The sequence below is a fragment of the Budorcas taxicolor genome, chromosome 8, assembly GCF_023091745.1.
Source record: "Budorcas taxicolor isolate Tak-1 chromosome 8, Takin1.1, whole genome shotgun sequence".
NCBI classification, from domain to species: domain Eukaryota; kingdom Metazoa; phylum Chordata; class Mammalia; order Artiodactyla; family Bovidae; genus Budorcas; species Budorcas taxicolor.
The window spans coordinates 52,026,310-52,041,013 of record NC_068917.1 but is presented as its reverse complement, the minus strand read 5'-3'; the positions used below and the strand labels follow the sequence as shown (position 1 = coordinate 52,041,013).

The 14,704-nt window shown below is 37.1% G+C and overlaps 1 protein-coding gene across 1 annotated transcript in view; it reads left to right on the top strand.

Annotated features, from left to right (window-relative positions):
• The window catches only part of ALDH1A1 (aldehyde dehydrogenase 1 family member A1), a 55,071-nt gene that overhangs the window by 29,568 nt on the left and 10,799 nt on the right, over positions 1-14,704 (top strand). Inside the window, exons 6-10 of the mRNA XM_052644627.1 lie at positions 181-309; positions 1,624-1,737; positions 5,984-6,086; positions 7,992-8,176; positions 11,290-11,454. Of these exons, the coding sequence (XP_052500587.1) occupies positions 181-309; positions 1,624-1,737; positions 5,984-6,086; positions 7,992-8,176; positions 11,290-11,454 (696 nt within the window). The remainder of the gene's footprint in view (positions 1-180; positions 310-1,623; positions 1,738-5,983; positions 6,087-7,991; positions 8,177-11,289; positions 11,455-14,704) is intronic.

Here is a 14,704-nt window from a genome sequence, read left to right as displayed (position 1 = left end):
TTGTTTTTAGCATTTATGAGTTGCTTTGAGCAATGAACTTAATTAGGATATAACAGATGCTTAAACAAAACTACCACAATTCTTATTTAACATCTACAGGGAGCATAGAATGTAGAAGTTAGATTAGCAAATGTGGCTTTCAGTAATACAAAGAATCTATTGTTACATATTGCTTTCTAGTGGAATTTCCCGTTGCTCATGTTCCTCTGGAAGATAGGGCCTGCCCTTAGCTGCGGAAACACAGTGGTTGTCAAACCAGCAGAGCAAACCCCTCTGACTGCTCTTCACATGGGATCTTTAATAAAAGAGGTATGTTTGCTAAATCAAAATGTATGCATGATCTCAGGAATCCTAACTGATAGTAGGAAGACCTCATCTGGTGCTACTATAAACTACATTATCTGCCAACGGCACCTATCCAGTGGGGACACATTACACGTGGCTATTGGCAAGGATTTCTGGCAGTCAACCCAAATGAATCTATGCCCAAAGGGAGACAGGAAGTCAGACTCAAAAGCTTTATGTCAAACTGTCACCTATGAGCTCTTTTTTATTTCTTTTGCCCAAGATTCACAAATGCAGATTCATGTGGAAATTGGTATGATTTTCTTCCAAATGTTGAAATGTAAGTTGGTTTATAACTGCTATTAATGACTTGGAAATTCTGCATATTTATTTAAACTGGTCCAGCTGAAGGTTGGAGTCCTTTGAGCTTGCTTGTGGTATTGGGCTGTATTATTTCTAAACAATTCACCCGTGAAGGAATAAGTTTATATTCTCTTTCCTATTACAGTTTCTTTTGCATTTACTTCCTTGCTCAAAAGCTGACAAAAGAACACATAAAATTTATTTTCATTGACTATCCAGGTTGTTTTATTTTTTTCTTGTAAGCAAGTTCTTGTCCTTGTTCCTTCATATCTTACCAATATTTTAAAAATAAGCATTAGTTCTGAGAAATTTAAAATTTAGAAAATCTGGACCCGTATCTTAAAAATATTCTGCACTTCAAATTAAAAGTAGGCAAAAGACATGTCAAAATGAGAACTTCTGATGCAAATAACATGAAATTTTAATGTGCTGTTCCATTCGCCACACTGCTTTATACTTGATAATTCTATAATTGGTATTGGAATCAGTCTGTGATGCTTGATCATGAATTCAGTGACCATTTTTAACCTAACATTTTTTCTGATTAAATAATGTGGATAAGAATTTGCAAACAAATTAGTATGCCCTGACAATGAACCGGTAGAAGTTAAAAATATTAACATCCTTTTGGCTTCTTATTTTTGCTGAATGGATAATAAAAGACATTGTTTTCCTTCCATGTGAATAATTTGCCAAACACTCTTACACATACTATCTTGAGTTAGTATTATGAAATTTGAGACAGCCATCACTGGGGTAAAGAACCATGAAAGTCAAACGCGGACTTTAATGCAACCCATGAGGTTAAGTGAGCTAAGCAGTGAAATAAGAATAATAAATGATGAAACCACTTAGATAAATCTTTCCTTGTAGAGTAACTCATAAGATCAGAATCAAGAGGGAGCTTTGGCTCCATACTCTCCTCTTTTTCTGTAGAATTAAATGACCAACTGTTCTATTTTGCTTGTCTTTTAGGCAGGGTTTCCTCCTGGAGTAGTGAATATTGTCCCTGGTTATGGGCCTACTGCAGGGGCAGCCATTTCTTCTCACATGGATGTAGACAAAGTGGCCTTCACAGGATCGACAGAGGTAACATCATTTACTTAGGCCAGTAGTGAAGCAGTCAGAAGCGTGTTTTATGTTACTGCCTTTAAGCCGACATTTCCTTAAAACAAAAGTTCTTTTAATGATTTGTTCCTTATTCTAGCCTTCAAACATGTTTATAGAACATAAGCAGATGTCATTGAGATGAAACGGAATACCTATTACCAATGTGGGAGGATTGGAGTAAACTGTTTTTAGTATGTTATTACTTTGTGTGACGAGAAATATGACTGATCAGAACTTGTCATATGATTTGTAAGGTTTATGATAGAAGATATAAATTAGGCCACAGTGATGTGTATGAATGAATTGTAACTTTAACCTGTAGATTAGGAAGATCAAAGAACAGAGCCTCACCCTTAGCTCCTTATTTGGCGCTCTCCCGTGAACATTCCGAAAAGAAGCCAGCAGCTTAGCTTCCTGGATCCTAACTTTTCTGCCTCACTGGCTCCAGCTTGGCTATCCAAAAGGTGAAAGAACAGGATCCCAGCCATAGGCACTTCAGAGGACATGAGAGCTGGTAAATGCTCTCTAAATGCTCTGGGTGTTGAAAATGTTTACTTTTTAAAACTTTGTGGAGAAAGAAACAGGAAGAACATTCCAGATAGTAAGGGAAAGCTAATTTGATTATTTTATACTCCTGATTAGCCACTTCAATATAAAAATTAAGTTTACATAGAGAACTAAAGTAATAGAAAATAAAATTTTATTTTTCTTGATCCTTTTTAAGCTAGATAACTATATACTTTTTTCTTGTTGGTTTATAGACATAGAGTAGAAAAAGTTGACATTCTACAAATTCCTAATTGAGACAGGAGAAAACCAATTCTTCATTCAGGATTCTGGGGATAAAACAATTGGGAATGTTTGAGATAGAGCAATAAACTGAAAAATGATGAAGTCACAGGTAGAAATCATAGCAGAGGAGGTGAAGCATGAAATTTCAAATTCCTTGGCCTAGTATTGTAGACCATCCTCATCAGGGCCCATGCACTGCTTATGGTCCTGGTCTGGCCCACACGCTTTTCTAGCTCGTCTGAGTCAGAGGCTGCTGTTCCCAGATGCCATCTCCACAGCACTGCCTGTTTGTCTCAGCTCATCCCTAAGACTCTACAGCACTTTGGGAGCACTTTATCTTCCCCTCTCCCCCAAAACTTTGATATTAGAAAACTAAGAAACATCTGTGTTCAAATGCTAAGTCTACCCCTTGTGGCAGTGTGCCTTCCAAAAGTTAAGTATCCTTGCTAAAGCTGAGTTTCTTTATATGTAAAATGGGAATAATAATATCTGTCTTATTGAGTTGCACCAAATGAAACTGAATAAGCTAATGTGTAGTAAAACATTTAGCATCCTACGATTAAACTAAAACATTTAGTATCCACATATTAAACATATTAAAAGCATTTAGTATCCACTAAATGGCATGATTACTATGTGTTCTATTGTCATTTCCATTCTCTTGTTCCTTCCCTTACTCTTTAATTTTTCACACTAGTTCAGGTGTGAGGGAAGAGGTCCCTTCTCCACATAATATTTCTTCATCACCGCCCCATCATTTTCTGATTGTTCCCTGTATTTTTTCATTCCCATAAGTTTTGTTCATGCATGGCCACACTTACCATAATGTGGCTCCCACCCCAGGCCACCTGGACTTTCTCTGCAGTCCCAGGAGCATCCTAAATTTAAAAGCTTTCCATCTGTGCTCCCATTGTCCTTGATATATAACTGTAACAGCACTTGCTCCTTGCTTTGTTATGTATCTCTCTCCACTTTGTTGACTCTCCTCAAAGACTGTCTTATCCATTCTTATCTCCAGAAACCAGTATAGTAACTACTTCTGATTGAGTACTAAAGAATTAAGTGTGACTAAGGAACTGGCAAACCACTCCATTGTTCTTGCCTAGAGAATCCCAGGGACGGGGAGCCTGGTGGGCTCCCGTCCCTGGGGTCGCAGAGTCGGACACGACTGAAGCAACTTAGCAGCAGCAGCAGCAGCAGCAGCAAGATGACTTTAGAAGTCACACAGAAAAATCAGTCTTTCTGGGTCGTCCTCTATTAGCTTCAAGTCTGTGGCTTGGCAGGTAGAAGTGAACTTGCCAAATGTCATGAAAGAGGCAAACCATGGATTTTATATTTTTGCAGTCCTTTACAGCAGCTATGCTTATTATAAAGATGCTTCTGGCAAGGTTAGAATTTTAATGTCCCATTAGATTCGTTTAAAATAGTAATCAACCCACCTTATATGAGATGTGCTAAGGTAGAACATTTTTATGAGCATTTGCTACTTCTGCCCCACATGGCAATGCCACGATATCATGGAACGTATCTTTTACCACAGTCTTAACAGTGTTTCCCTTCTCTTCATTCCAGTGCTTACCTTTTCTTTGAGAAAAAAATTATGAAGTTTTACTTTTTTTCCAAATAAGGAAACAAAAGTATGGGGAAAAGACTGATTCTTCCTTATTTTGACTTTACCTAGACCTTTGGCTGCAGTCCATGGGGTCGCAAAGAGTCGGACACGACTGAGCGACTGAACTGAACTGAACTGAACTTGGGAAAGCTCAAGCAAACCTTTTATCTGCAAATTACACAAACAAAAGTATAACCTTTCTTTCTCACTCATACTTCTAACCATTCTTCATGCTAGTTTTTTTAACACCTGTAGCTTTTAGAAAAATACCTCTGATTTTACTCCCTTCCCCAAGACAAAAATATCTACTTTAATAAAGTATCTCCAGCAAATCTTTCTAAGCCAATAAAAGAAAAAAAAACTTAAAATAAAAAAGATGCAGAAAGAATTTGGAGAATTCAAAGGGAAAAAAGCAAAGAATATTTTTTAGGAAATACAAAATTCTTAATCACCTCAAATGAAAATTCAGTTTTTGAAACTGGTCATGAGAAATATTAATATGTTGTGGAAGCAAAATAAGATATCATAGAAATTTCAAATAGGGTTTCCCCATTTCCAGTCTACTTTTAGTTTATTATTTTAATTAACTTACATTTATAGGTTTGATTTTGGGCATGTAACTTTTACATAAGATGAAAATATTAGCAGATTAATTAATGCTTTACTCTGTAAAGCACAGTAGGGGTCAGTTCAGTAGTCACTTAAAATTTAAACACACACTCAGCAATATCTACCTATCATTTATTTAGTCAGGATAGAAACTTGTTACTGAAATCGATGCATTGAAAAAGAAAAATGATCCAGAGAATAAAAGAAGCAAGATAAAATGAATCATCTTGTAAAAAAGAAAAGCAAAGATCATTTTAGTGTAGTAAGACTTCAATAAGAAATAATAAAGAGGAAACAGTTGTAAAACAGACCAGGTTTCAGACACGAGAAAAACATAAACAACTACAGAAAATAATCTTGATGGGAAGTGATCTGCAGAGGAAAAAAAAAAAAAGAAAACTCTTTCCCTGAAGATAGGCCACTAGCGTTAAAGAAACAAGTTCAAGATTCCAGCTAACTAAAGTAGCAGCACAGAGTACAGATCCAATTTCTTTCTCCAAGTTCCAATATCCAAGGTATGGAGGACAGCAGGAGAAAGAGGGAGTGAGAGAGAAACAGTTACTGCTACCAGGCAGGTGACATCTGTTTGGGAAATTGGTGTGTATGCAAATGATACAATCCACGGGAAACTCTGAAATCAGAGTTCCTTTGAGGGAATTTACTGGGGATCAGAGAAAGAAAGGGTCACGTTCATATTGAGTCATCATAGAATGCTAAAGAGGAGCTAAGATACAAGCTGGACCCTAAGGAATGATAGGATTGGAGGCAGCCCAAGTTGGGGTGAGCATGTACTGAGAAGCAGAGATTCAGGGGTGGTAAATATGCTACTTTATTTGGATATGGATAGAGTTTTCTGTATTTCAACAGAGGGATGAAAAGTCAAAACAGAGTAAGTTATGGTTGAATCATGGTATATCAGATTGAACAGAAGAAAGATGAAGCTCTGGTTAAAATGAAAAGTAAACTCCTGTTGTGCCATGTACAGTAGAATCATGTACATCAAATCAGTTATTACATTCAATATATCTGTTTTCATGATATATCATATGTTTATGCTTGGATGGAAGAGCCTTTGGTAGCAGAAGCAGCCAAATCTGAAAAAATGCCATTTTTCCCATTTCTCCCACAAATGTCATATAAATTTAAATTGCTAAAGAAACTTGCCTTGATGGCAGCAGATTAAGCCTCCTTCTTTGTAATGCTCCATTTCAGGTTGGCAAACTGATCAAAGAAGCTGCTGGGAAAAGCAATCTGAAAAGGGTTTCCCTGGAACTCGGGGGAAAGAGTCCTTGCATTGTGTTTGCTGATGCCGACTGTGAGTAAAAGCCTCTCTGCTCACTTCTCACACTTCCTCCTTTTTGGCCGGGTAGTACCATACAGAAAAGGGTTTCCTTCTAATGTCAAAGTGTAAGGCATTAACCAGAGTTCAAATACACTCTTAAAAATCTGTCAAACTGTCCTGAAGTTATAAAGCCTAGATAAGTCCAACACAGACACGATTTCTTCCTAATTAGGAATAGATTGAGAAGGAAATGGCAACCCACTCCAGTGTTCTTGCCTGGAGAATCCCAGGGATGGGGGAGCCTGGTGGGCTGCCATCTGTGGGGTCGCACAGAGTTGGATACGACTGAAGCGACTTAGCAGCAGCAGCTGTTTTCTCGGGCTTGCTTCATAGCTCAGTTGGTGTTTTCTCAGCTGAACTCTAGAGAAACTGTTATGCATTTAGGAGCCATAAAGTATATTCTTAATTTCATACCTTAAATATTAGCACCACCTGAAGTGTGGTAAGATACCCTCAGACATGTTGCAGTAGACCAGCTGGAGAAACAGCAAGGTCTGCATTTGTCATCTCCCTTCTGTCTGGATCACACGTTCATTGAATGAAATGGCCAGAGGAAAGGACACCAACTATTTAAATAATTCCTTTCATTTTTTTTTTTTCTAGCAGGTATAGTTGAATTTACATATATTAAATCTCTAATTATGATAGGACTCCATTATACCCTAAGTTCATCCTGACTATATTATCAAGTAGACTGCCACAATTATTTCCTAATTGGAAGTTAGCAGAAAACGATCAAACATTCCTCTGTATCTTTAAGAGCTGCATTATTTGAGGCAATCAACTTTTTAGAGCATGCTACCTTATTATACATTCTACAGACATGACATGATTTCTCACTTTACCAAACCTTTCTGTAAAATGCTTTCACTACAACTTAAGCATATGTGATTAGTTTGCAAAATAAAGATGCTACGCTTAGTTGCTCAGTCGTGTCCAGCTCTTTGTAACCTCATGGACTGTAGCCCGCCAGACTCCTCTGTCCATCAGAGTTCTCCAGGCAAGAATACTGGAGTGAGTTGCCATGTTCCTCCAGAGGATCTTCCCAACTCAGGGATCAAACCCAGGTCTCCTGCATTGCAGGCAGACTCTTTACCATCTGAACCACCAAGGGAAGCCCCAAATAAAGATAGCAATAGCCAGTTGCTATAATGTTAAATCTCCCGCATTCATAAAATTAAAATGCAAAGAAAACTTTCTTCTGGTAGTTTAGGATCTACTAATGAAACAAACTATTTGCTCTTTTTAAGACCCATGTAACCATTTCAAATAAACAGATAAGAATTTATAAGCATATGTGAAATAACATGGCATACTTTAGATAAATTTGGAAAAATTTTCATAGAATAGGGTTGTAAGGTGGTTGAGCAGTTCTGAATATTAATTGTTTGGGGTTTTGAGGGGGTTATGATTTTTCTTAGAAATACCACTTTTTCTACTGATCAGAGTATATAAGAATGTTTTTACATCTTTATTTAACATAGTGGATATTTTATATTTTCTTTGTCATTAGTTCAAACCTGAGACCTGAAAGAAATATTCAGTCATTGAATTATAAACGGAAATACTTATAAAAGTCACTTGAAGTAAGATTTAATCATAGATTACTTTCCAAATTTTGTAATTATTCATATTAAAGTTGTATTGATAACCATTATATTTCAGAATTTACTATTTTACTATTATTTGAGTAGCAAATAAAGGGTCAGAAAGGCTCATTTGTCACCTGACTGGTAAGAGGTAGAATATATTGAATCTATGTTTGACTACATGACTTGCGATTTTTTTATACCACCATATCACCTCTAATAAAGATATATAAAAAATATATTATTTTTAGAAAATGCCTTTTCTTTAACATGAATGTCTTCTCTGCAGTGGACAATGCTGTTGAATTTGCACACCAAGGAGTATTCTATCACCAGGGCCAATGTTGTATAGCTGCATCCCGTCTCTTTGTAGAAGAATCAATTTACGATGAGTTTGTTCGAAGGAGTGTTGAGCGGGCGAAAAAGTATGTTCTTGGAAATCCTCTGACCCCAGGAGTCAGTCAAGGCCCTCAGGTGAGTGTAAAATTGATGGAATAACGTTCACAGGGCGTAAGAGTAAAGTATCTTCTTTAGGTCTGGTTTTAATTGAATATGATTATTTCCCATCCACATATATTCCTTGGGGATGATATTGCATCTGTTTAGTGACTAAAAAAATAATGAATTGAACTCCCAGTGATAAAGAAAGTATCTTGATTTTATGTTGCCCAGTTTTCACATCCAGAAACAGTTAAAGAGATGTTGGAAATTAAAGACATGAGGAAAAGTAACAAATACTAAAGATTTGTTTTTCTCAATCTGTACACCTCTGATGTCCTATATACAGTTCCTATCCACTTGGAAGTTCTTATACCATCTTATCGTTTATTTCATCCTCAGCATCAATCCTTTTTTTCAGCTTCCATCCCACAGATATAGGCAGCTGGCATGACTAAATTCTTTCCAAATTCTTTAGTCACTCTGACCTTCTAAAAATAGCACGAGTGTCCTAAAATGTCTTCAGTTCTGACTTTGTACCAAACTTCCCATTTTAGTTGTTAAAGCCCAGTTATTCCTGAGGGCCCCCATTTTCTTCTGTTGGCTTAGAACCACTGTCAGTGAGAGTGTCTCTCTTGTCTAAAGCCCAGCTTTCCCTCTCCCTTACACAGTTCTTTGTTCTTTGTTTTCAAGATCCTGGACCTTAGGTGCTAAATTTACTCCTGCTCTTTGAGGTCTTGATCCAGAGCAGAGTTTTTACGTGATCTCATAGAGTTTACAGTGTAGAAAGCTAAGAGGCTGTCTTGTATTTTCCTCCTCATGCCAAGATATTCAACTAGGAAAATTTTAGGACTTAGGCAATACCAAATATTGAAACCTAAAAGCCCTAAAATAACTGGTAAAAAAGACATACATTTTGTTAAGTCTAAGCCTGTTATATTTTATATTTATCTTTGTGTTTAGTGAGTACATAGAAGTAGTTGCTAATTTTGATCGTATTTGGTAACTTTTCATATGGATGCCAAGACATATAGTAAATTCAATTTTGATTTGGTCTCCTATTCTAAGAAAGTATGAGACTCTACGGTTTTACCTGTGATTATTTCTTTCTCTAAATATCTATCTATGGAAAAGTAAAGCACATTTCCCATTTGAGACAAATATATCAAAAAGACATAGATAAATAAATAGATAGATAGATGATAGATATCAATGGATAGATAGATAGGTAGATAGAAATATATATATGTGAAGAGAAAAGGAAATAAGAAGAGAGAATGAGGGAAGAGAATATAACTTAATATTCAGTGTTGTTGGGCAATACTTCTCCCCATCAGGGGATCTGCAAGATTCAACCAGAGGCTCAAAAATTGAGCTAGGACACTTCATTATTCCTAAGAGAAGGAAGTTAAAATAGACTTGAAGGAAATTTCCATCCATAAGGTTCTTAAGTGAATAATCTAGTGATCTAACTGCTTAACATAATAATTTAATCTTTATAAGTGAAAAGATTTTGGTCACAGGTTGCATTGAATAAGTAGAAAAAGTAGATGTGTTGGGACTTTGAGAAGGCAAAGACTTAAAAGTCCATGAGACGTCTTTACCTTTTAAAATATTCTCTATTGTTATAAGAAAGAGCTTATGGAGACACTCATTTATAAGCTTTAATATGTGTTATAACTTATAATATAAAATTATGTGTATATATATATGGATATTATAATTTCTTTTTCAAGTAAAAATACTGATTATTTCCAAATCCTTAAGGAAATGCACATTCTGGTCTTTGAAATCAAACTGGAAAAGGACTTTACCAAGGAAGAATTTGTTTTATATATATATATATACATAGTGCTTAATCTAATTGGATATAGGAGCTGGATTGTGTGCATTGAGAACTTTATGAAGCCTTTTCCTGGGATTTAGAAGACACAGGAGATTGTAGTGTCAAAGAGAAAGATAGAGAACAACTTTTTAAGTAGTGAGTAGAGACAAGGTAAATTGGCGAGAGGCTTTCACCTTAACTCCTGGATCTCCAGTGTTTTCCCTTTAAATCTTAACTCCAGCCACATCTGAGACAAGGCAGTCTTCACCAGTGATTTGGAGTCCCCTCCTTCCCCCCACACCAAGTAGGAACTGAGGTAATAGGTAGGCCCAATTCTAGTGTGTAGAGATGAGGTATGTGCTCCTGATGTTCCCAGGTAGAATTCTGGAGTCATTCTTTTCCTTATAAAAATATAGTTTAACAAAATATTTAAGTTCTGTAGTTCTTAAAATATATTTAGATGTGGTCCATTTAACAAAGCAGGTTGGCAACAATCAGGACAGGTCAAAAATTAGAACCAGACCTGTTGACTGCCCTGGAGGGACCTGAAGTGGGTGAGATAACTAGGCTGTGGTCAGCATGGACCTGGCCACAGAGGGTGGTCAGGAGAAGAATCTCATCATGAGGTCTAAAGATCTGAAAGTCTTCCTGAAGTCACAAAGCATCTGCTTTGTAACTACCATGTCTAATGAAACCCAGTATCAAAGTTTTCTTTTTTATCTTCTGTCTTTTAAGTTCCATCAGTATTACAGTTTCCAGGTAAGACTGGTTGATGATTAACAGGCATTTCTTTCTGTGTAAGTAAATGACAGTTGTATGAAAAAATATGGGCTTCCCAGGTGGCTCAAGGTAAAGAATCTGCCTGCCAATGCAGGAGACACAAGAGATGCACGTTCAATCCCTGGGTCAGGAAGATCCCCTGGAGGAAGCAACCCACTCCAGTATTCTTGCCTGGGAAAATCCCATGGACAGAGGAGCCTGTTGGCATATGTTCCATGGGGTCGCAAAGAGTGGGACACGACTTAGTGTCTGGGCACACACACATGAAAAGGTATACACATGTTTGCAGTGCCAATATACTTCTCTTGTATAACTGTAAAACAAATGCTAAATACAAACATTTATCTTCAAGGTTTCTTTCCAGAAAAGTCATGAGAATTAAACATGCCCAACAATGAATCTGAGCCTCTGTCAGCTGTTTTGGTTGGAATATGTTTAATAACAATATCTGAGCATTTTGAAACCCTTATTTACAGGCTGGGCAAACTATTATCTTTAAAAGTTGCCACTTTTTCTAACTTTTCATGTGATATTTTTCCAATAGATTGATAAAGAACAATATGAAAAAATACTTGACCTCATTGAAAGTGGGAAGAAGGAGGGGGCCAAGCTGGAATGTGGCGGAGGCCCTTGGGGGAATAAAGGCTACTTTATCCAACCCACAGTTTTCTCTGATGTTACTGATGATATGCGCATTGCCAAAGAGGAGGTAAATGGTTTCATTCTGTTCTGTTCTCTTTTTTTGCCATATTTTGTCTGCATGGATATATACAAAGCATTCCTTTAACACACTCAGGTCTTTGAACACCTTTCTCAATAAATGTTACTCTTCATTTCTAATACTGATAAATGATTATTTTTTATTAAGACTAAAAATAGTCAGGAATTCATTGGTCAGGCCAAGAATTTCCAGATGAACACAGATAAGGATGCTTAACAATTGCTAAATGTTTCCTTCACAAACTTAAATGGAAAATACAATTCCACATTCATTGATGCTTTTTTCTCCTTTGGAAATAATATATTTGAAAATAATTGGAAAAGAATAAAGTGATATGCAGTTTTTAAAAATTAAGCTCCTTATTTTGAGATAATTGTAGAGCCAGTTGTCATTGTGAGAAATATTAATACAGAAAGATCCCATGTACTCGGTTTCCTTCAATAGGTAACATCTTATAAAACTATAATATCACAAAGAGTATGTTAACATTGATGCAGTCAAGACATAGAACATTTCATCATCACATGAGTTTCTCATGTTTCCCTTTCATAGCCAGATATATATCCTCCTAGGCCACCCCATCCTCAATCCTCAGCTTTCTTTTCACCACTAATGTCATCTTTATTTCTATAATTTTGTCATTTCAAGAATGTTACATAAGTGAATTCATATGTCATGCAACCTTTGGATTGACATTTTTTTCACCCATCATAATTCTCTGTAGATATATCTAGGTGGTTGCATGTAAGAATAATTTGCTCCTATTTATAGGTGAGTATTTCATAGTATGAGTGCATCATAGTTGTTAAACCATTCACTCATTGAAGAAGAAGTTTGGGCTGTTTCCAGTTTGAGACTACTTTAAATAATGCTGTTATAAATATCAGTGTACAGGCTTTTGTGTAAAGGTAAGTTTTCTCTTCTCTGGGGTAAATGCCCAGAAATATAATTCCTGGGTCATATGGTGGATACAGCTTTTTAAGAAACTGCTAATCTTCCACTGGATCATGGAAAAAGCAAGAGAGTTCCAGAAAAAACATCTATTTCTGCTTTATTGACTATGCCAAAGCCTTTGACTGTGTGGATCACAAGAAACTGTGGAAAATTCTGAAAGAGATGAGAATACCAGACCACCTAACCTGCCTCTTGAGAAATCTGTATGCAGGTCAGGAAGCAACAATTAGAACTGGACATGGAACAACAGACTGATTCCAAATAGGAAAAGGAGTACGTCAAGGCTGCATATTGTCACCCTGCTTATTTAACTTCTATGCAGAGTACATCATGAGAAATGCTGGGCTGGAAGAAGCACAAGCTGGAATCAAGATTGCCGGGAGAAATATCAATCACCTCAGATATGCAGATGACACCACCCTTATGGCAGAACGTGAAGAGGAGCTAAAAAGCCTCTTGATGAAAGTGAAAGAAGAGAGTGAAAAAATTGGCTTAGAGCTCAACATTCAGAAAACGAAGATCATGGCATCTGGTCCCATCACTTCATGGGAAATAGATGGGGAAACAGTGGAAACAGTGTCAGACTTTATCTTTTTGGGCTCCAAAATCACTGCAGATGGTGACTGCAGCCATGAAATTAAGATGCTTACTCCTTGGAAGAAAAGTTATGACCAACCTAGATAGTATATTAAAAAGCAGAGACATTACTTTGCCGACTAAGGTCCATTTAGTCAAGGCTATGGTTTTTCCTGTGGTCATGTATGGATGTGAATGTTGGACTGTGAAGAAGGCTGAGCGCTGAAGAATTGATGCATTTGAACTGTGGTGTTGGAGAAGACTCTTGAGAGTCCCTTGGACTGCAAGGAGATCCAACCAGTCCATTCTGAAGGAGATCAACCCGGGGATTTCTTTGGAAGCAATGATGCTAAAGCTGAAGCTCCAGTACTTTGGCAACCTCATGCGAAGAGTTGACTCATTGGAAAAGACTCTGATGCTGGGAGGGATGGGGGCAGGAGGAGAAGGGGACGACCCAGGATGAGATGGCTGGATGGCATCATGGACTCGATGGACGTGAGTCTGACTGAACTCCGGGAGTTGGTGATGGACAGGGAGGCCTGGCGTGCTGCGATTCATGGGGTCGCAAAGAGTCCGACATGACTGAGCGACTGAACTGAACTGAACTGAATCTTCCAGAGTGGCTGAACAATTTCATATTTCCATTAGCAGTATATGAATGATCCCAATTTCTCTGCATCCTTGCTAACTATTTTTGTGTTGTGAATATTTTTTATTTTAGCCATTCTGATAGGTGTAATAGCTCATTGAGGTTTAAATTTGCATTTCCTTAGTGGCTGCTAGGGAGAAGGAAATGGCAGCCCACTCCAGTATTCTTGCCTGGAGAATCCTGTGGACAGAGGAGCCTGGAGGGCTGCTGTCCATAAGGTCACACAGAGACAGACACGACTGAAGCGACTTCGCATGCATGCATGCATTAGAGAAGGAAATGGCAACGAACTCTAGTATTCTTGCCTGGAGAATCCCAGGGACAGAGGAGCCTGGTGGGCTGCCATCTATGGTGTTGGACAGGACTAAAGGGACTTAGCAGCAGCAGCAGCAGTGGCTGGTAATATTGAACATCTTTACCTGGGATTATTTGCCATCTGATATCTTCCTTGATAAAAGGATTTCTTTTGCCCATGTGCTAATTGGAGTGTTTGCTTTTCACTGTTGAGTTTTGAGAGTTCCTTATACATTCTAGATACTTACTGTTTCTTAGCTGTGTGGTTTGCAAATATTTTCTCCCAGGCTGTATCTTGTCTTTTCATCTTCTTACCAGGGTCCTTCTCAGACCAAAGTTTTTAATTTTAAGGAAATCCAATTTATTCATTTTTCTTTTTATGAATAGTATTTTTGGTGTAAACTCTTATGAGCTATACTTTATTTACTCCTAGATCCAAAAAAAAACTTTTTCTGTGTAATTTTTTTATTGTTTCCAAAAGCTTTACAGTCTATGTTTTACACATAAGTCTGTGATCCATTTTAGGTTAATTTTTATACAAGGTGTGAGATTTAAGTAAAGGTTGTTTATTTCTGTCTATATGTTCAATCGCTCCAGCATCATTTGTTGAAAAGGCAGTTTTCCTTCCACTTCATTACTTTTGCAACTGTCAGCATTTGAGTTATGTGTATTTGTGTATTAATTTCTGTGTTCTCTACCCTTCAATTGATCTATGTGTCTATTTCTCTACCTATATTCCATTTTAAAATGTAATTATTTTTACTG